General features: G+C 41.5%; 1 protein-coding gene across 3 annotated transcripts in view; it reads right to left on the bottom strand.

Annotated features, from left to right (window-relative positions):
* The window catches only part of LOC124798408 (tudor domain-containing protein 7A-like), a 192227-nt gene that overhangs the window by 88189 nt on the left and 83330 nt on the right, over positions 1 to 20708 (bottom strand). For all 3 annotated transcript variants that reach the window (XM_047261814.1, XM_047261806.1, XM_047261822.1), the window contains 2 exons: positions 14809 to 14970; positions 14446 to 14691 (listed from right to left, as the gene is read on the bottom strand). In XM_047261814.1, the coding sequence (XP_047117770.1) occupies positions 14446 to 14691; positions 14809 to 14970 (408 nt within the window). The remainder of the gene's footprint in view (positions 1 to 14445; positions 14692 to 14808; positions 14971 to 20708) is intronic.

Raw genomic sequence — 20708 nt, forward strand, 5'->3', positions numbered from 1 at the left:
GTCGTTGTCTGGGATTATGACGTGTACTGAGGTCCACACAAACACCACTGAACGAAGGGACCATTCCAGGGCTTAGATGGACTCCTGGATGGACACTACCAGAGGATGGTGAGAGTAGCACTGGTCCATAGCTTGTAGGCTGCTCAATGAGTCAGTACACAGGAGGAATGATGCGCCGGGGCATGAGCGGATGTGTTCAAGAAAACGAGATACGGCCACCAGCTCTGCAGTGAAAACACTGCAGCCATATGGCAAGGAGTGCTGTTCAATATGTCCTCCATGAACATACACAAAGCCTACGTGATCGTCAGCCATCAAGCCTTTGGTGTACACCATGTCTGAGCCTCGGAACACGTCAAGAATAGAGAGGAAGTGACAGCGGAGAGTGGCAGGGTTAACGGAGTACTTAGGGCCATGCAAAATGTCCAGACGAAGCTGCAGCCAAGTCGTACACAATGGAGGCATACGTTAATGGACCACAAGTGGAGGTGGTAAAGGGAAGGACTCCAGTTCGGAGAGAAGGTACAGCACGCAAACTGCAATCGTTAGTTCTGACCTGGGCCAGCGATGTGGGAGATGGACCACCGCGGGTGGGAAAAGGAGATGGTAATTCAGAGGCTCAGGAGAACTACAAATGTGTGCAGTGTAACTGGTGAGCAGTTGTGCAAGTATGATCTGCAATGGAGGGACTCCAGCCTTTACCAGTACGCTGCCCACTGGACTCGTCCTAAAACCTCCTGTCGCTAGTCGAACTCTGCAGTGGTGCACAGGGTCGAGTAAATGCAACATTGAGGGTACTACCGAACCATAAACCACACTCCCATAGTCAATTCAAGATTGGACAAGGGCTCTGTAGAGCTGCAGCAGCATAGAGCGATCTGCACCCCAAATGGTGTTGCTCAGGCAATGTAGAGCATTGAGGTGCTGTCAGAACATCCGCTTAAGCTGACAAAGATGAGGAAGCCACGTCAATCGAGTGTCGAAAACCAGTCCTAAGAATCGATTTGTCTCCACTACAGTGAGTAGATCGTCATGAGCATAAAGTTTTGGGTCTGGATGAATGGCACAATGCCAACAGAAGTGCATGACACACAACTTTGCAGCTGAAAACTGGAAGCCTTGGCTAAAGCCCATGACTGTGCCTTGTGGATGGCTCCCTGTAGGCGCCGCTCAGCAACACCAGTACTGGAGCAGCAGTACAAAATGCAGAAGTCATCTGCGAACAGAGAAGGTGAGACAGAGGGCCCGACAGCTGCTGCCAGACCGTTAATGGCCACTAAAAATAGAGAAACAGTCAATACAGAGCCCTGCAGGACTCCATTCTCCTGGATAGGGATAAGTTTTCGATAAAAATCAGCAGCGGGCAAGGATATGATTTCGCCAGGTCATGTCATACGCTTTAAGTATATAAAAAAAGGACTACCACCAGGTGCTGGCATCTGGAAAAGGCTGTTCGGATGGCAGACATGAGGGACACAAAATTATCAGTTGTAGAGTGACCCTGGTGGAAGCTGCCCTGACATGGAGCCAGTAGGGCATGTGACTCCAGGACCCAATCCAACCACCAACACACCATACATTCCAGCAGCTTACAAAGTACGTGGGTGAGGCTGATGGGCCGATAGCTAACCACATCAATCGGTTTTTACCAGGTTTAATCATCATAATGGTGGTGCTCTTCCGCCATTGCGATGGAAAGACGCCATCGCATGAGATTTGGTTGAAGATGATGAGGATATGTCGCTTGTAGTCAGATGAGAGATGTTTAACCATCTGGCTGTGGATCCAATCAGGCCTAGGAGCTGTGTTGGGGTAATGTACGAGGGCACTGAGAAGCTTCCACTCTGTACCATGAGCCACACTGAAATGTGTGGCGGCCCTAGTATTTAAGAAGCAGAGCTCGAATTGAGACAGTGAAGTTTCGACATCTCTGCCTCGGCCAGTAAGCACAGTGCCACCCCAAGAGAGGTTATGGATGTTAAAATCTCCCAAAAGTAGGAAAAGTTTAGGGAGTTGATCAGTCAGTGCAGCTAATGCATTCAGGGGTACTTCACCAACTGGAGGAAGATATACATAGCACACGGTTATTTCCTGTGTCATCCTTATTCTGACAGCCACAGCTTCAAGAGGGGTTTGAAGGGGCACAGGACATAAATGCAAACTCCACCGGACACTCGATTATAGTCGCTACAGTTCCTGTAATATCCCTTACAGCCATGCAGGGCAGGGGTCCACATCGCCGGGAACCAGGTTTCCTGGAGGGCAATGCAGATAGCAGGTCTAAAACTTAACAGTTGCTGTAGATCAGCCAGGCACTGGAAAAAACCACTGCAATTCCACTGGAGGATGACATCATGAGACTGGGAAGGCATGGAAAATTCAATGAGGCAGTTTACGCCTCAGTCACTTGCTGCCACCGACTTACTGCCTGAGCAGTCTATATCCATTGTGTCTGAGGGTCTGGTGAGATCTATGGCCTCATCAGATGCCAGAATCTCCACCCCATCCTCAGACGCAGAGCTTGGAGGTAGCGGAGCTGTGGGTGCCACTGCAATGTCCTTGGTCTAAGGGATCTTCATTTTGGATTTCTCTCACTGCTCCTTGGGTTTCCCTAGCTGGGAGAACTTCACTGGCTCAGTCTCCGGGACTGACGATGAGCTTGAAGCCCTATAACCATCTGCTTTTGAGCTCTTCAGCCACTGGTGGGTGTAATCTTTCCCCCAAGCAGAAACCTGGGAAGGCAGTGACCCAAGGGACACCTTCCTAACGAGAGAAGCCGAAGAAGACTTACACTTCTCCGGCTTCGAAGTGAGGACGAACGACCCTGATGGTTGGGGGAGAGGGGGGAGGGGGGGGGGGAGGGTTGTTGCTCCTGAAGTAGTTGGTGCGGGAGCAACAGGGAGGGAAATGCCCACCACCATCAAGGGGGCAGGTGTAGTCTTCTGGCTCTGAAAGGTGACTGGGGTTGGCAGAGCTGATTGTGTCAGAACTGTTGTAGCAGCAGCATAAGACGATGTAATATGTACAGGATGCAAGCGTTCAAATTTTCTCTAAGCCTCAGTGTAGGTCAGTCGGTCCAGGGTCTTTTACTCCATTATTTTCCTCTCTTTCTGGAGAATCCTGCAGTCTGGCGAGCAAGGGGAATGGTACTCTCAGCAGTTGACACAGATAGGAGGTGGGGCACATGGAGTGTTGGGATGTGATGGGCATCCACACTCTCGACATGTTACGCCGGAAGCACAATGGGAAGACCTATTGCCAAACTTCCAGCACTTAAAGCACCAAATTGGGGGAGGGATATAGGGCTTTACATCACAGAGGTCGACCATCACCTTGACCTTCTCGGGCAATGTATCACACTCAAAGACGAAGATGAAGGCACCGGTGGCAACCAGTTTATCCCTCGTACCCAGGTGGACACGCCGGACAAAACGTACACCTCGCCGCTCTAAATTGGTGCGCAGCTCATTGTCAGACTGCAAAAGAAGATCCCTGTGGAACATAATTCCTGGACCATATTTAAGCTCTTATGGGGCGTGATTGTTACAGAAACATCTCCCAGCTTGTCACATGCGAATAATGTCTGTGACTGGGCAGAGGATGCTGTTTTGATAAAGACTGACCCAGATATCAGTTTGGACAAGCCCTCCACCTCCCCAACCTTGTCCTCTAAATGCTCAACAGAAAACTGAGGCTTCATCATGAAAATATTCCCCATCAGCTATTGAACATACAAGGTACCGGGGCGAATCAGATCCACTGCCATCCTTAGCCTGACGTTCCTCCCGTGGTGTGGCCAGGGAGGGGAACGATTTTGGTTTGTACTTCCGTGCATTGACTGGAGCTCGTGAATGCTTAGAGACTGCTGGTGTTTCACCACCAGCAAGAGATGATGGACTATGCTTCATCACACGTCATCTGCCCTGATCCCACCCACTCCGACCAGGGGTCCAACCCACAGGCGCCATCCAGCTGCAAGCAAAGGTCACCTGGCAGGATCGCCATTGCCAGGAGTCCCGATGCTCCAGGGGATGTGCACCTGCACCTTGGCATACGTGGGGAGTTAACAGCGCAGGCATCAGCAGAGCGATCCCTGTGTGGTCAGGGGGCTACAACCTACAGGGTACATGGTGGCTCCACCACAATGGACTGGCTACCTTGCTGGATATCAGGTGCAAAGAAGTCCATGGTCATCGTCAACACAGAAAGCGACACTGCATAGTGCATGGTGGAAAACACATCCAGGAAGGTGTCCTTGCCCAAGAGATGGAGAATGAGCGGGACTGATATACGACAGCGAGAAAGTACGCTAAAGATCTCAACCTCAATGCACAATGGACACAATGCACCATGTAAGGTGCCCATCCCCAATTGGCTGGCTCTTCGGGAAAATTTAGAAAGGGGACCATCACATAAAGGCCGAAATGTGTGAGACTCCTTTTAGTCACCTCTTATGACAGGCAGGAATACCTCGAGCCTATTCTTACCCCCGGACCTGCTGGGGTAATTCAGAAAGATAATGCCTGGCTCCACATGGCAAGAGCGTCTGCTGCTTGTCTTTGTGCTTGTCAAACCCTACCTTGGCCACCAATGTCACAAGATCTCCCCCCAAATGAGAATGTTTGGGACATAACGGGCAGGGCCCTGCAACTATCTCAACATTTTGTACATCTAATGTGCCAACTAGATAGAATTTGACACGATATTCCTCAGGAAGACATCCAACTACCCTATAATCAATGCCAAGCCGAGTAACTGCTTGCATAAGTGCCTGCAGTCTGAGAAGGAGGCCTTTTAACCTCATATGGCCCCTATTCTATTACAAATCATCCCACATCCATTACCTCCTCTAACAATGCTAGAAATCAATTATTCACTTTCTTTCTTAATCTTCAAAACCAACCTGTATACGTGTACTGATTATTTTTACATTATGTCCTAATCCTTGTCATATGAGTGTTTCAGTTGTTTGTATTCTGTGACATTGTTTCTCAAACCTGCTTCAGCTATCTTTCTAATGCTGTCGACAGAACAGTCGTGCCAACAACTGCAGTCGCTGCAAGATGACGTTATAATTATCTTCACAACCAAGATTTGAATTGTTAAATCAAACTAAAAACATTGAATTACTACATGAAATTAAAATATTGTTACCCTTAGATTTAAGGTCCCATTGAAATAGTTTTATTCACCATTTATTTTTGGGAGAGGGAATCAGACGTACGAGACGCCCCGAGGCCCTAAAAGGGAGTAATTTTTATTATTTACATTTTAAAATTTTTTGTCTATTGCTTTTCAGCTGATGTGAAAACTATCAACCGGTTCACACTGGAAAAGGGGAAATCATTGGGCCTAATGATATTCTCTTCTCTCGTCCTCCTGGCACATCTTCACCACATAATCCCAAAGTGCCAGTAAACCAATACAGTTTCTTTTTCTAAGCCTGAGTACTGCATATTAACCATAAGCCCATGCCGCTTTCCAATCCTGACTACACCCCAAAGGAGTGTATGTTATTACATATAAAAATCACTGTTATCTTTTCTTAGATACCTGCACAATAGTTAGCTACTGATTTCCATATTCCTTTTCAATTTGACCAAGAATTTACATCTGGGAGTCAATCTGAAATTTTGAATATAGATTGATTAAAATATTAGCATTTATGCTTCCATATGTTGCACCATCATAACAAGATTTCTTCTGCGGCCAGTTATGAACAAGAAATGAAAGATCAAAACCAACATACATTTCCATTAAACTGGTCTCAAAAAATAAAAAACTTACTGCAAGGCAAATACACATGCAAAATGATTGAAGGATCACTTTATTGAAATCCCCTTTTTTCCCCATTACAACACAGAAGTGTGATATTTGGCCCAAAAATGCCTACAACCTTCCCCCATAATGGTCCAAAAGTACAGTGCCCTGCAACATCACACTTTGGCTTGGCGACAGTCCAAAGATGTCAACACATGTTTAAACAAGGTGGATTAATGATGTCACACTGGCACCAAATTTCACAATCCTGCAGAACACATCCATGGATGTGGCACACAATGGGAAGGTTGCACATCCACCTATTCACCCACACCTCACCACTCCTCCGGGCACCTCTGCAATGGAGGTCAGAGCTGTGACACCCGGCATTTAAAACACACAGTTTCAGACACGCTGCTGCCCAGAATCTACATGAAAAGGCCTCAGGAGGTGGTGTAAAGGGCATCAATGAAACCACCTGTTCCACTGAGTCATTCATTTATACACATTTCACAGTCTAAGACAACAGTTTACAGTGCAACATGCAGCAGAACAATGTTCTTGACAACCTCTAACACTGCTGACACATCCCAGAAGATTCAACCCTTCTCTCAGGACATAGCGGGATAGCAATTGCACTGAATGTGATCTAACCCCTTTGGAGCATAGTGCAATTGCAATTTTGCTCTGGTATAAAGGGTGGAACCCCTAAGGATCATTCAAAATCATTTAATGAAATATGAACATGATCTGAAGAAACAAATGGTGCTTACTCTTTTTCAGCCCTCCCATTTTGCGTCCTTTTTCGGTGTGATAACAGATGGAGTGTGCAACATTACACATGCATAAATAGAATGGCAAATGGCCCCCTAAGATCCCAAGTTCGGCAACACCCTCAGTGCCACTGGCACAACTTTGCTGAACACTTTAAAAATGTACCATTACAGAGATAATCCTTGACTGATTTCTAGGCACCTACAGACAGGTCAGCAACCTCTTCTACACCCTTGAGTTAATGGCATTATGCTGTTGCTCTGGCACCTGCATGTGGGCTCGTAGAATTACAAGGCTTCAAATACGACAGGCTGTCAAAATTTCTTGCCTGAGATAGTTACTCTAATGGTTCACACAAACACCACCACCTACTTTTATGGTAACCCTTTGTGGGTATGCAAGTCAAATTTCATGGCCCCAGCTTCGTTAGTTTTGCCATTAGGTCGCGCTGTATACTATAGTGTAAGCAAAATGGTTGTTAATATTGGGAGTATCAAGAGTCATGATGTGATTGAATATTTACACTTGAAGGGAATGGCGCCCAAGGAAATTGGGGAGGACATGTGGAATACACTGAAGGACAGTGAAAAACTGACTGTTCAACTTTAAAATAGAAGAAAGAGTGTGGAAGATGTGCCAACGAGTGGAAGGCCTGTCACCGTTGCCACTGAGGAATGGTGACTGCAAGTCATGATACAATTTTGCATTATCATCGAACAATGTTGCAGCACATTGAAACCACATTTGGAATCTCCCAGGGGCATGCTCATGACATTGTTGTGGATATTTTGGAAATGTGGAAAGTTTCATCTTGGCAGGTCCCAAAAGACTTTAATGCAAATCAGAGACTCCAAGTGTTGTGAAGATGTTGGCTGCCAATTTGAAGCAGATAAAGACAACTTTCTTGCAAGGTATGTGACAATGGACGAAAGATGGGTTCACCATTTTCATGCTGAGAGAAAACAACAGTCACAACACTGGAAACATCCTTCACCCCTTACCCCAAAAAAATTCTGAGTGCAAAAATCAGCTGGTAAGGTGATGGAATCAGTCTTCTGGAACACAGACAGGCTAATTATGGTGGATTACATGCAAAAGGGCATAACTCTCAATCCATCGTATTATTCCACCCTCCTAGACCGTTTGAGAGACGAGAGAGAGAAAAATAGGTGCAGAAAATTGGCATGTGGAGTTCCAGGACAACGCACCAGCGTACAAAGCCCTCGCAACACTGGAAACTCTGCATGACTGCGGGTTCGAATTGTTATGTCATTCACCACGTTCTCCCGATTTGGCTCGATCAGACTTTTTTCCTTTCCCAAACTTAAAAAAAAAGACCTCAAAGTACAGCAATTTGAGAATGATGATTCAGTGCATGAATGCTTGGTTGGACTTGAATTCGAAGACCTTTTATTTGAATGGTTTGCAGAAGTTATCTGAGCGTGCCCATGTTTTAGTGTACACGGGTATTACTATATTGAAAAATAAACTGGTATTATGAACTTTCTGTCATTCTTTATTTGTTAGGCTACAAACTTTTCGACCCTCCCCTCGTAAGTGACCCTTTAATTTTTTCTGTGCAGTATATATAGGCAGCTCATGGATGAAACATTATTTTCAGCACCATTCTCCTATAAATGTTTCCTTAACACTCAGGATGACTGATGAAACATCTGAACAATAACTTACAGAATATTGCTCTTAATTATCCTCATGTATGGTTTAACCACTTCACCTTCAATTTGTTATTGAATTCCCGTATTATTCCACTGCCACTTTTTTCCAGCCTGTAAGATCAGTGTTTTAATGAAAGAAAATACTGGTAAACATTCTTTTGTGTTGCATAAGATCAGAGGTGTCTGTGGAGCTAAGAATGTATTCATGTGGCTTTCAAATTGACATTTCTACTCATGTTTCATTTAGTTTCCTTTGCTTCTATTTTAACAGTGACAACTCAAGCTAGTTAACATTGCCAAATGCCACAACTATGGAATATCATTGCTAGTGATGTACAAATATAGTAATGAAATTTCAGTAATCATTTCAGAACATTTAATTTCTGCCTCATAGGAATTTCATGTATGTCAAAACAAAATGTTTAATTATGCAACTACTAACTCAAAAAAATCTATAAGCTTTGTACGCCAGCCACAGGAAATTACACATACAGTGAAACCCCTATTTTACATTTTCAAGCCCCCACTCTTAAAAAATGCAAAATTGAGGAAAATGTACAATCGAAGAAAAACATTTGTAATTGGCATATATGATTAAAACTCATAATCCTCTTCAACACATTTTATAAAATCTGTAAAGTGAAGGAAATTAAATGTACAATACAATGTTATACCATAATTTCTGGTAATGAATTTCATTAGTTCAAGTCACAGATGTGTAACAGGAAGCACAAACTCATTACAAAAATTGAAATTTGTATCTGGGTACAAGGTAATCAAACTATTTTCTGACATGTTATGACCACAAATTATACAACAAAACACACATTTTTGAGAGACCTTTCCTTTGTGCTCGCCCAGAAAAAAGCAAACACTGATGAATATGGTGAATTAAACCAAAAACCGTGAAGTATGGTGAAAGGCATCAGAATTTAATGCGTGGGTGCATGTTTTCCAACTCATGTCTTGCTGTAATCTAAACACAGCAGGTTTTGTGAAAGCACGTATATACACGCAAGATTACCTTCGCAAGTGGTACTTATTTATACCAATGAATATGACAAAGTTAAGCCTTATGTGATTTCAGTGTTTTTCTGTAAGAGCAATCTGTTACATTTGTAACAATCTCTCTGCCATGACATCGCATTGAACACCTCTGAGGACTGCAACAAAGATGAACAACTGTTCACTGAATACGTCCTGTTAATTGTGGTGCCCCATATAGCAAATGGAGTAGCCTACCTTGGCTGCTGTTAGTAGAAGCATGAGCAGAACTACTGTAAATAAAATTAATGCGCAGTAGTGAAGTGGGTATAATGTTAACAATATAAATTAAACCTAAGTGGAAGCCATGGTCAATCCATCTGCTATACATCGATCACATCAGCCATTCTTTAGAACAAGCCGCCAAGTAAACTTGCTGTCAATCACTCTGTATGCTAGAATCCAGTGCAATAGTGTGACGTCATCATCCTATACAGCTACTGACTGCAGGTGGTAAACTAATATCCAAGTCGTCGTAATCCAGAACTTTTCACAGAGTTTCGCAGTTTTCGTTTTATTTCACAATGTAGGCTATAAATTTTTTCTATTTTTGAGGCAAACATAAAATGAAAGAACCATCAAAACTAAGTGTTTTAAGATATAATTTGAGGCAGTAATGTGTTGGGAAATGGCTCAATTACCTCGTATATCATTAGCAAAAGTGAGTCTTTTCAATTACGTAAACTACAGTATTACAAGTAGCAAACTCAATTTTTTCCCCCTAATAGGTCTACAAACATGATGTAAAATTTCAAAATTTATTTCCTTTTTGTTTATGGCTTTGAGATTCGGTTGTGACAGTTGACATTATGAGTGCTGGTAAAATTGCTGCCTAGGAGGAGGAGAATGAAATTCTCGTACTGACTTTGATTTATAGCTTCTGTGCCTGTTTATACTTTACAATCCAGTACTTTAGGAATTTTGAATATTTCATAGGGTAAGGTCTGTAAACTTTAGGAATTTTGAATATTTCATAGGGTAAGGTCTGTAAACTACTTATGTGCATTAGTAGTGTGGTGTGGTGACTGCGTTGGCTGTTGGCGACGTAACAAGTCGCCAGCCAGTGAGAGCTCACTAGCTGGAAATAACCGATGCTGTTCTTCAGGACTCAGTGTTTGAATTTAAAAGGTTGATAATCAATAAAGTTACTGAATACTGTACATCAGAAACCCACGCATAAAGATGAGTCTTAGTTGTAAGCGGCACAAGAAAAGGTATTTGCTCGGTCCAGAACACTTCGCGTTGACTGTCCTGTTTTCCCATTGCAACCTAGCTGTAGTTTTATCACAACTGCACAATGAAGCGAAACACTGCAAGCTGTGCTGCCAATGCCAATTGTGGATTATGTCAGCATTTCCTCTTTCACACTCCTCTCTCCAGAATGGCCTAAAATATTTTCTTAACTCCACCACTAGCCACAGTTTGAACTGCCTGTCTTTTGTGCCACTTATAACTTGTTCTTTCACATCAAGCATCAATAGGAAGAAAACTGAATGAAGTCAATCAAAATGCCGATTAAGAATTTAGTAATGAGGTAACCCTTATTAGGAAGAATTTTTAGCATTGATCTTATGGGTATTTCACACGCCTTCCACAAAAACATACTTTGATGACTGCAAATCAAACACAGGACCTCTAACCAAAAAAGCTAACCTCTATACCACACCATTAGTTTGCTTTTGAAGCTGTGACATTAGGTTTTACTGTTGTGACATAATAAAACGAGAAAAATCATGTATCATTCCGAAAAAGTGTGTGATGATTACTGAACAAAGATACTTTTGACAGACAAGGAAACAGAAAATATGAGAAAATCAAATCACCATAGATTCAAACAAAGAGCGTCATAACCAATGACTGAAGTATCAGACAAATTAACAGACACAGCTGGTGAAAATGGCAACACCACTGACTGAGGTAGTCTTAAGGATACTGCCAGCTAAGTGTAGAGAGAAGCAAATGTAAGACACAATCTACGACCTGTTTCTGTTCTTGCTCAAAATGGGCACTTGTTCAGTGGTGTGTACAGATGCGTAGCATGTGACAGCCCTCCATCTGTGAGAGTATTAGAGTGTTCACTGTTACTACTTCCACTCATGGTTATACACACAATGGTGCTGACATTCAGGGCCACAAAACCAGCTCGTCTGCTATGAAAAAAATACAGAAATTCATGGAACCACTGAAAATTGAAGAGTGTGACGTCACAGCATCATTTATGACACGCTGCTGCATTTCAATATCTTCATTATTATTATGTCACCGTAAACTAAAACTGAAGAAATTGCAAAAAGGTGGGAATTTAAGGAGATGGGACCTGGATAAACTGACTAAACCAGAGATTGTACAGAGTTTCAGGGAGAGCATAAGGGAACAATTGACAGGAATGGGGGAGAGAAATACAGCAGAAGACGAATGGGTACGGGTAGCTCTGAGGGATGAAGTAGTGAAGGCAGCAGAGGAACAAGTAGATAAAAAGACGAGGGCTAGTAGAAATCCTTGGGTAACAGAAGAAGTATTGAATTTAATTGATGAAAGGAGAAAATATAAAAATGCAGTAAATGAAGCAGGCAAAAAGGAATACAAACGTCTCAAAAATGAGATCGACAGAAAGCGCAAAATGGCTAAGCAGGCATGGCTAGAGGACAAATGTAAGGATGTGGAGGCTTATCTCACTAGGGGTAAGATAGATACTGCCTACAGGAAAATTAAAGAGACCTTTGGAGAAAAGAGAACCACTTGTATGAATATCAAGAGCTCAGATGGCAACCCAGTTCTAAGCAAAGAAGGGAAGGCAGAAAGGTGGAAGGAGTATATAGAGGGTTTATACAAGGGCAGTGTACTTGAGGACAATATTATGGAAATGGAAGAGGATGTAGATGAAGATGAAATGGGAGATACGACACTGCGTGAAGAGTTTGACAGAGCACTGAAAGACCTGAATCGAAACAAGGCCCCGGGAGTAGACAACATTCCATTAGAACTACTGACGGCCTTGGGAGAGCCAGTCCTGATAAAACTCTTCCATCTGGTGAGCAAGATGTACGAGACGGGGGAAATACCCTCGGATTTCAAAAAGAATATAATAATTCCAATCCCAAAGAAAGCAGGTGTTGACAGATGTGAAAATTACCGAACTATCAGTTTAATAAGTCACAGCTGCAAAATACTAACACGAATTATTTACAGACAAATGGACCGTAGCTTCCGTAGAAATGTTGGAACACGTGAGGCAATACTAACCTTACGACATATCTTAGAAAAAAGATTAAGGAAAGGCAAACCTATGTTTCTAGCATTTGTAGACTTAGAGAAAGCTTTTGACAATGTTGACTGGAATACTCTCTTTCAAATTCTGAAGGTGGCAGGGGTAAAATACAGGGAGCGAAAGGCTATTTACAATTTGTACAGAAAGCAGATGGTAGTTATAAGAGTCGAGGGGTATGAAAGGGAAGCAGTGGTTGGGACGGGAGTGAGACAGGGTTGTAGCCTCTCCCCGATGTTATTCAATCTGTATATTGAGCAAGCAGTAAAGGAAACAAAAAAATTCGGAGTAGGTATTAAAATCCATGGAGAAGAAATAAAAACTTTGAGGTTTGCTGATGACATTGTAATTCTGTCAGAGACAGCAAAGGACTTGGAAGAGCAGTTGAACGGAATGGACAGTGTCTTAAAAGGAGGATATAAGGTGAACATCAACAAAAGCAAAACGAGGATAATGGAATGTAGTAGAATTAAGTCGGGTGATGCTGAGGGAGTTAGGTTAGGAAATGAGGCACTTAAAGTAGTAAAGGAGTTTTGCTGTTTGGGGAGCAAAATAACTGATGATGGTCGAAGTAGAGAGGATATAAAATGTAGACTGGCAATGGCAAGGAAAGCGTTTCTGAAGAAGAGAAATTTGTTAACATCGAGTATAGATTTAAGTGTCAGGTAGTCGTTTCTGAAAGTATTTGTATGGAGTGTAGCCATGTATGGAAGTGAAACATGGACAATAAATAGTTTGGACAAGAAGAGAATAGAAGCTTTCGAAATGTGGTGCTACAGAAGAATGTTGAAGATTAGGTAGGTAGATCACATAACTAATGAGGAGGTATTGAATAGAATTGGGGAGAAGAGGAGTTTGTGGCACAACTTGACTAGAAGAAGGGATCGGCTGGTAGGACATGTCCTGAGGCATCAACTGATCACAAATTTAGCATTGGAGGGCAGCGTGGAGGGAAAAAATCATAGAGGGAGACCAAGAGATGAATACACTAAGCAGATTCAGAAGGATGTAGGTTGCAGTAGGTACTGGGAGATGAAGGAGCTTGCACAGGATAGATTAGCATGGAGAGCTGCATCAAACCAGTCTCAGGACTGAAGACCACAACAACAACAACAATTATTATTATGTCTGTGCAAAAAGCATCTGAAGATATACTCAGTAACACAACAAAATAATTGAAACAAAAATGCAATGTACTGGAAAATTCACAAGTAAACTCTTTCTGACTGTTTATACAATCTTAATAAACATACCTAACAACTTTCTAAGAAGCAAAAAATGGAAAATCCAGGATGGAATGTTACAATGTTAGAGAAAGAAAGTTGCTACTCACTATATAGCAGAGATGCTGAGTCGTGATAGGCACAACAAAAAGATTCACTCAATTATAGCTTTCAGCATTAAGGTTTTGTCAACAGTAGATGCAAAAATACACACACACGCGTGCACGCAAACGCAACTCGCACACACTTCTGCAGTCTCAGGCAACTGGTTTCAGTGCTAACGCTAGTGCTAGTGCTAGTTGAGTTTGTGTGTGAGTTGGGTTTGCATGAGAGAGAGAGTGAGAGAGAGAGAGAGAGAGAGAGAGAGAGAGAGAGAGAGAGAGAGAGAGAGAGAGAGTGTGTGTGTGTGTGTGTGTGTGTGTGTGTGTGTGTGTGTGTGTGGTGTTGACAAAGGCCTTCATGGCTGAAAGATATAATTGTGGGAATATTTTTGTTATGCCTATTGTGACTTTCCTTCTCTAATTCTGTAACTTTCTAAGAAGACAATTTTGTTGCATATCATGTGCTTCTTTGCTGCACACGTAACTTTGTACTAGCAGTTGAATTACTTCACTCTACAGCAACATCCATGCTAAATATTGTACAAAAATATTGGTAAATCTCATTCCTTCCAACACTAGACAAAAATTTCAGTCACTTTCACCTGTTGGGGTAGAGCTGCAAATTGAGTATCCAACACGCAAAGCTTATCACATGGTACTGTGTCTTCATCACCATGATCAATGTAATACACAGATGCCTCATCTCCATTTACTTCCAGAAGTTCTACACGGTGCCAGCAGTCATCAGATTCTATGGCATAAAATGAACCATCTCTCAGATTCAGAGCAGTCATCTTCTTTTGGCTGTAGAACTCTTCCATTTCACTCGCCATTTTTTCAAAGCGATCCTGCAGTCATTAAAAACATACATAGATAAATACAAAAATTAAAAGCTTTATACCAATGTGAGAAATCACTCAAAAAACAACAACACAAAAAAGTCAGTTTCTCATTTCAATACTTACACTAAACATCTCACCAATGAGGCGAACCCACACTTCATCTGTAGATACTGCACTAGTAACATATACATCCCAAATCTTGTCTGCTGGAAACTCAATAAGGGGAGGCACTGCTTGTTTCTCCACTTTAGTACTTCCAGTCTGGCTTTGGAATGTCGTCTGTTGCTGTGATAACAAAACTTCAAATAATTCATAGGTTTTTTATATTATGTAACTAATTAAAATAATAATGTACTCATCAATTCCTTCACTGGGAGTAAATGATTTCATGATGGATAATCTATTTCCTTGTTCTCCTGAAAGTCCTTGTGACAGCTTTGAACAGCACATAACCTATTCTGAATCAACTTTTATAATAGTTTTAAACAAATATTAGTGATTGTCAATTACATACACATTTTCCAGAGACTAAATGCATAACAGGGTATGATGCTTCATAATCCAAAGAGTAAATACATAGACAGAATCGCTCTTTGGAAACCAAAAAATAAATACATAACAGAGCATGACACTTCGAAAACCAAGTATCAGTCTAAAGGCCAATCAACAACAACAACAATAATAATAATACCACTCAGGTAGTTTATATGGCTTTCATTAGTTTACTTGCCTTTCATTTTACATCTACAAAACCAATATTATTACAATACAACTGTAAAGTCTACTTCATTCTCTGTTTAAAAATGTGTTGGAGCTGTACAGTTGTACATTCATTTTCACAATTTTATTTCTTTCTGTATCATTTTCTTTCAATGTTTTTCCCACTATATTACTTCAACTGCAATTCTTTTTTCGCATGTTTACCTTAAGATGTAGATGTAGAATACAAGTGACAAGTTTTGCTGTGAAAAGAGGAATCTATGGGAACTGAAACAGTGAAATTAATGCATTCAAAGTGGATGTTCCAATACACGATTTTAAGCATCAAATGTGTGAAAATTCTAAGTGGCAGAAATAAGACATGTCCCAAATAACAAAACAGGCAAATTGCAAAATGGGAAGCACCAGAATTACAAGTAGAGGAAAGGAAGTACTACAGGTGTAAAACTTAGGAAATGAAAGTAAGTTAATGTACAAAAATAGGCACAGTGTACCGTCAGCAAGTGATAATGATTGCGTCAAGATGAAACACTCAAGTGAATAGCATGTGGATAGAAAAACAAACCAGACCACTAAAGAAAAATACAACAGTAATCAACTTTCAGCTGCAAAATGTTGTGAATTTGTAGGAATCAATGATTAATAACGATAACTCACCCTCTAAAGAACATGACAGAAAAGATAATTACACTAGAAAAGCCACACCAATAAGTGCAACATGCTTTTGCTTACTTTTAGCCAGGAAATAGAGGTAGCTAGTGCTCTACATAACATAAATAAGGCCCAAGTAAGAAGTTTGGTGAAGACAAGAGCAAGAGCAAAAAACACTGAAGATATAGATTTAAAAGGCAGTAATTTTTGCCATGTGTGCAATGGGTACAAATGATGTGGCAAATAGAAATACGTTATTTCTGTTGTACAAATTTTCTAAAATGAAGTATATTGAAGCAATATTTTTACATTGCTGCTATAATTCCACATCAGTACAATATAATCTAAAACCTGATGACAATATATTTTTTTTGGATGTGCATCCACCTGAGATTGTGATAGCCTTACAAAAATCTTTAGAAGAGTAGTGTGGTTAAAAGAAAGCTCCAGAAGTATCAATATAAATTAAAACAATTCACATAGAAAGATGTAAAGCAGTGCAGCAGAAACTGTGATTGGCTGACCACCAGACTAATATGGGATGAGCCACTCACTCTGCAACACAATAAAACCTCCAATCTAAGAGATTAGGGTGAACCCTGGACAATTCATAAAATTTTAAAATGCAGCCGACATACATCCCATCATCTGCTAATATTGAGAACATATCCCCACATAAGTCTACTGCTCATCTCTTGTCGGAACATAGAGCACACTCCAACAAAATATGATGTACCATGATGGGTATGCCACAGACATCATAAATAAGTAGGTCCTCCAGCCAAAGTAAAAAGTCATGCATAAGCAAGCTATGTCCTATAAGGAGTCAAGAGGACTCTGTCCCACTTGTGTGACAGAAAGGAAGAACACCACAGATGTTCAGTGGACTTAAGAGCCTGCAGCTTGTCGTCCCTCACCTCTAGTAACTATTTCCTCCTACTGATACACCATTTTCTGGCTGAACAGCACATTCACGGCATGTAGGAATACGGCATATTGTTCAACAATGTCATTTCTAAAGGCCTCCACGGCTGCTCTGTCAGTTTGCTCATGTCCCTTTATTTCCACATTCCCATGTATCCAGCAGAATATCACAACATTTGCATGTTAAGGCTGCAAAATAAGAGTATCTAGTATGTTCTGCAAAACTTTTTCTGCTGGGTACTTTTGTTCAGTGGCCTAAGGAGCACTAGATGATCTGCAGGACATGAGAGAGATGAGTTCCTTCAGTTTCATTTCATCTGTTCCAGTCCCTTCACTCCACTCAATTTCATTTTGTCTGTTCCAGGGCCTTCCGCATCGCCATAGAACTTGGCATGATACACTGTACACACACCTGGCAGGCAGGCAGGCCCTGAAGCCACGACCAAGGAAAACTATTGAGCAGCCAAGGAATTCTCCCTGTTTTGACCAACCTGTATACAATCTTAAAATTGTGGTGCTCACCTAAAAGATTATTTGAGATTTATCTAAAAATCACATTTGGAGTGCTTTCTTTCTAAAATTATCCAAATTAAAATTACTCTGAGATTTTGAAGAAGCCAAGGTGGTAATGTGTTTGCCTATCCATTTCTAGAGAGAGAGAGAGAGAGAGAGAGAGAGAGAGAGAGAGAGAGAGAGAGAGAGAGAGGGAGGGGGGAGAGGGAGGGGGGAGAGGGAGGGGGGAGAGAGGGAGGGGGGAGAGGGAGGGGGGAGAGGGAGGGGGAGAGGGGAGGAGGGAGAGGGAGGGGGAGGGGGAGGGGGGAGGGGGGAGGGGGAGGGGGGAGGGGGATAGGGAGGGAGAGGGCGGGGGGGGGGTCTCGTCAAATAACAAATGGTCTCATGGCTTGCAGAAAACTACTGAAAAGACACTCCACGGGAGCACGAGCAACGGTATTGTATACTGTACGCAATACTTGTATATGCTTTGTGGCAGTAATTTTTAAGTTGATTAAAAGACATGCTCTGTGGCCACTAGATGGCAATAAAATCTGTTGCAATGATGAAAGATAGCAAGGTAAGAGATGTTTATTAATAAGCAACCCAGTGTACACTAATTAATTAGTAGCTGTCTGATTTGAAAGACACAGGACACACATGACGACTTATGTAAAAAATGTGTGCATACCAAGTATTATTGTTTGTGGAATATTTGAGACAGTTTTAAATGCTGTATTAATATTTATTTATTGTTCCATGAAAGTACATCACAATAAATGTTTGGGTGATAATGGAAGGAAACACCAATGTGTCACAGCAGCGTTGAAGACGTGTAATAAATCATTTGAAGAAGGGACATGGGAACATTTGTAATTATTATACTTATGTATCCATAACACAATCTTATTGTTCACTTTTTTTCTTCATTAGCAATGGTGCCTGTTCGACACCGCCTTTACTCAACAATATATTCCAGAATAATCTTAAAAAATCATTTAACCTTTTAAATAGAACTTCCCTGATCATTTCCAAATCCTTTTCCCATAATTTTACAGCTTGTTGCACCATGAGTAGCTGTCACCTGTTGGGAAGTAGTGGCTCACCAGGGTCACCATAGATTGTGAATGAGGCTTGTTCTAAATGCTCCTGTGGCCAAGTTAATGTCTTCATGGTGAAATGTATCGCATACTTGAGGTATGATTGTCTAGTAACACACACACACACACACACACACACACACACACACACACACACACACTGTGTGTCCATATACAAGCACAGACCACACAAAAGCTCTAAAAAAACTGGAGCAGACCATTTTGGTCTGTTTTCTGTACCCAGGTGTGCAACACATTTAAAAATGTTACAGATTGTAAGGATTGGGTATTCAAGTCCCTTGTATGCAGCAGCCACATAAGCTTCTGATTAAAATAAACCCCAAAAATCACTAACTCTTTAAAATTAAAAGGATGTCCCCCAATTTAAGTTTTGTACAATATACAGTACACATAAAATCAGTTTCAATACCATTCCTTCAGCTATTGATAATCATCTGCAGCTCGCACATACTTGTTCCAAGATGAATACAAAACTGAAGCATTTGATAGGGCTCCTTAATGTAGATGTAATACTACCTGTGATTATTAAAAGCAAAGCTACACTTAAAACACTGTGGTGAGAGATGCTGTTTTCTTGTGCATAGTTATCTGAAACTCCACTAATTTGATACATAATTATGTGAACAGTGGGAGACCCATATAAAAACATGAAGACATCCCCAGAAACCCCACGCGTGTAGATATTCAAGGATGTGTCTCCAAGTAGTATCACAGATCTAACACACACACACACACACACACACACAGAGAGAGAGAGAGAGAGAGAGAGAGAGAGAGAGAGAGAGAGAGAGAGAGCAGCTAGTGATGGTTGTGTAAGCAAGCCTACTATAGACACCCTCCATAAGAGTGAGGATGTCAACGGTGGAATGGTATCTGCTGAAACTATACTGAAAGTGACAAGGTATTTCTGGAGTCTAAAATTCAGACAAAGTGGCAGTTTACTGGCTCAATGTCTTTCTCATACATATGTTGAAGGCAGTGTTATGATGCTATTTGATAATTTCTCTGCAAATAAAGTTTGTTTACCAGTGAACTTGAAGTCACGTTTTTAGTGTAAGACACTGTTCACAGTACACACATGAAGGCTGAACACTTGCTGACTGCACCACAGAAGACAAAAAGATTTAAGATAATGTTTCAAAACATCCCGCACATTGCTGACAAAATAGAACAATTAGATCTATTTCTGCGAGAGACTACACAACACTTACACTGAGGTGCAAAAGCCATGGCATAGTGATATGCACATGTACAGGTGTCGGTAGTATTGCGCGCACACATTATAAAAGAGAGTGGTGCATTGCCAAAGCTGTCATTTGCCCTCAGGTGATTCATGTGAATACATTTCCAACAGGAATACGGCTGCACAACAGGAATTAACAGGCTTTGAACACACAATGTAACTGGAGTTAGACAGACTGGGACATGCCATCATGGAAAACGATAGGGAATTTCATGTTCTGAGATCCACAGTGTCCAAGGTGCACTGAGAATACCAAATTTCAAGCATTAACTCTCACCACAGACAATGCAGTGGTCAACAGCCATCATTCAACCATGACAAGTAGCCATGTTTGCTTAGAGTTGTCAGGCTAACAGACAAGTAACACCGTGTGAAATAACTGCACAAATCAGTCTGGGACATAAGACAAACATACCCATTAGGACACGGTGGGGAAATCTGGCATTAATGGGTGATACGAATGCCTTTACTAACAGCACATTACCACCTGCAGCATCCCTCCTGGGTTCGTGTACATACTGGTTAGACACTAGATGACTGGAAAACATGGCATGGTGAGATAAGCCCTGCTTATCCTGATCAGATAAGCAAATCCATTGAGGTTGGTAAAATGAGAGAGAGAGAGAGAGAGAGAGAGAGAGAGAGAAGAGAGAGAGAGAGAGAGAGAGAGAGGAGCTGAGAGAACAGAAATGTTGGCGACCCAAGTCAAAGTCAGTACATGAAGCTTTCCTTGAAAAATTTTGTGCAGCATACAGGGAAGAAATGGTTAATTCAACACATGGCAATAAACTCAATTAAAATCAGTAATTCATTTTTCCTGAGGAATGCAACAGTATGTGAGGTCTTGGAAACTAACTCAAAGCTCAAAATAG

Source organism: Schistocerca piceifrons, chromosome 1, assembly GCF_021461385.2.
Source record: "Schistocerca piceifrons isolate TAMUIC-IGC-003096 chromosome 1, iqSchPice1.1, whole genome shotgun sequence".
In the NCBI taxonomy this organism is placed as follows: domain Eukaryota; kingdom Metazoa; phylum Arthropoda; class Insecta; order Orthoptera; family Acrididae; genus Schistocerca; species Schistocerca piceifrons.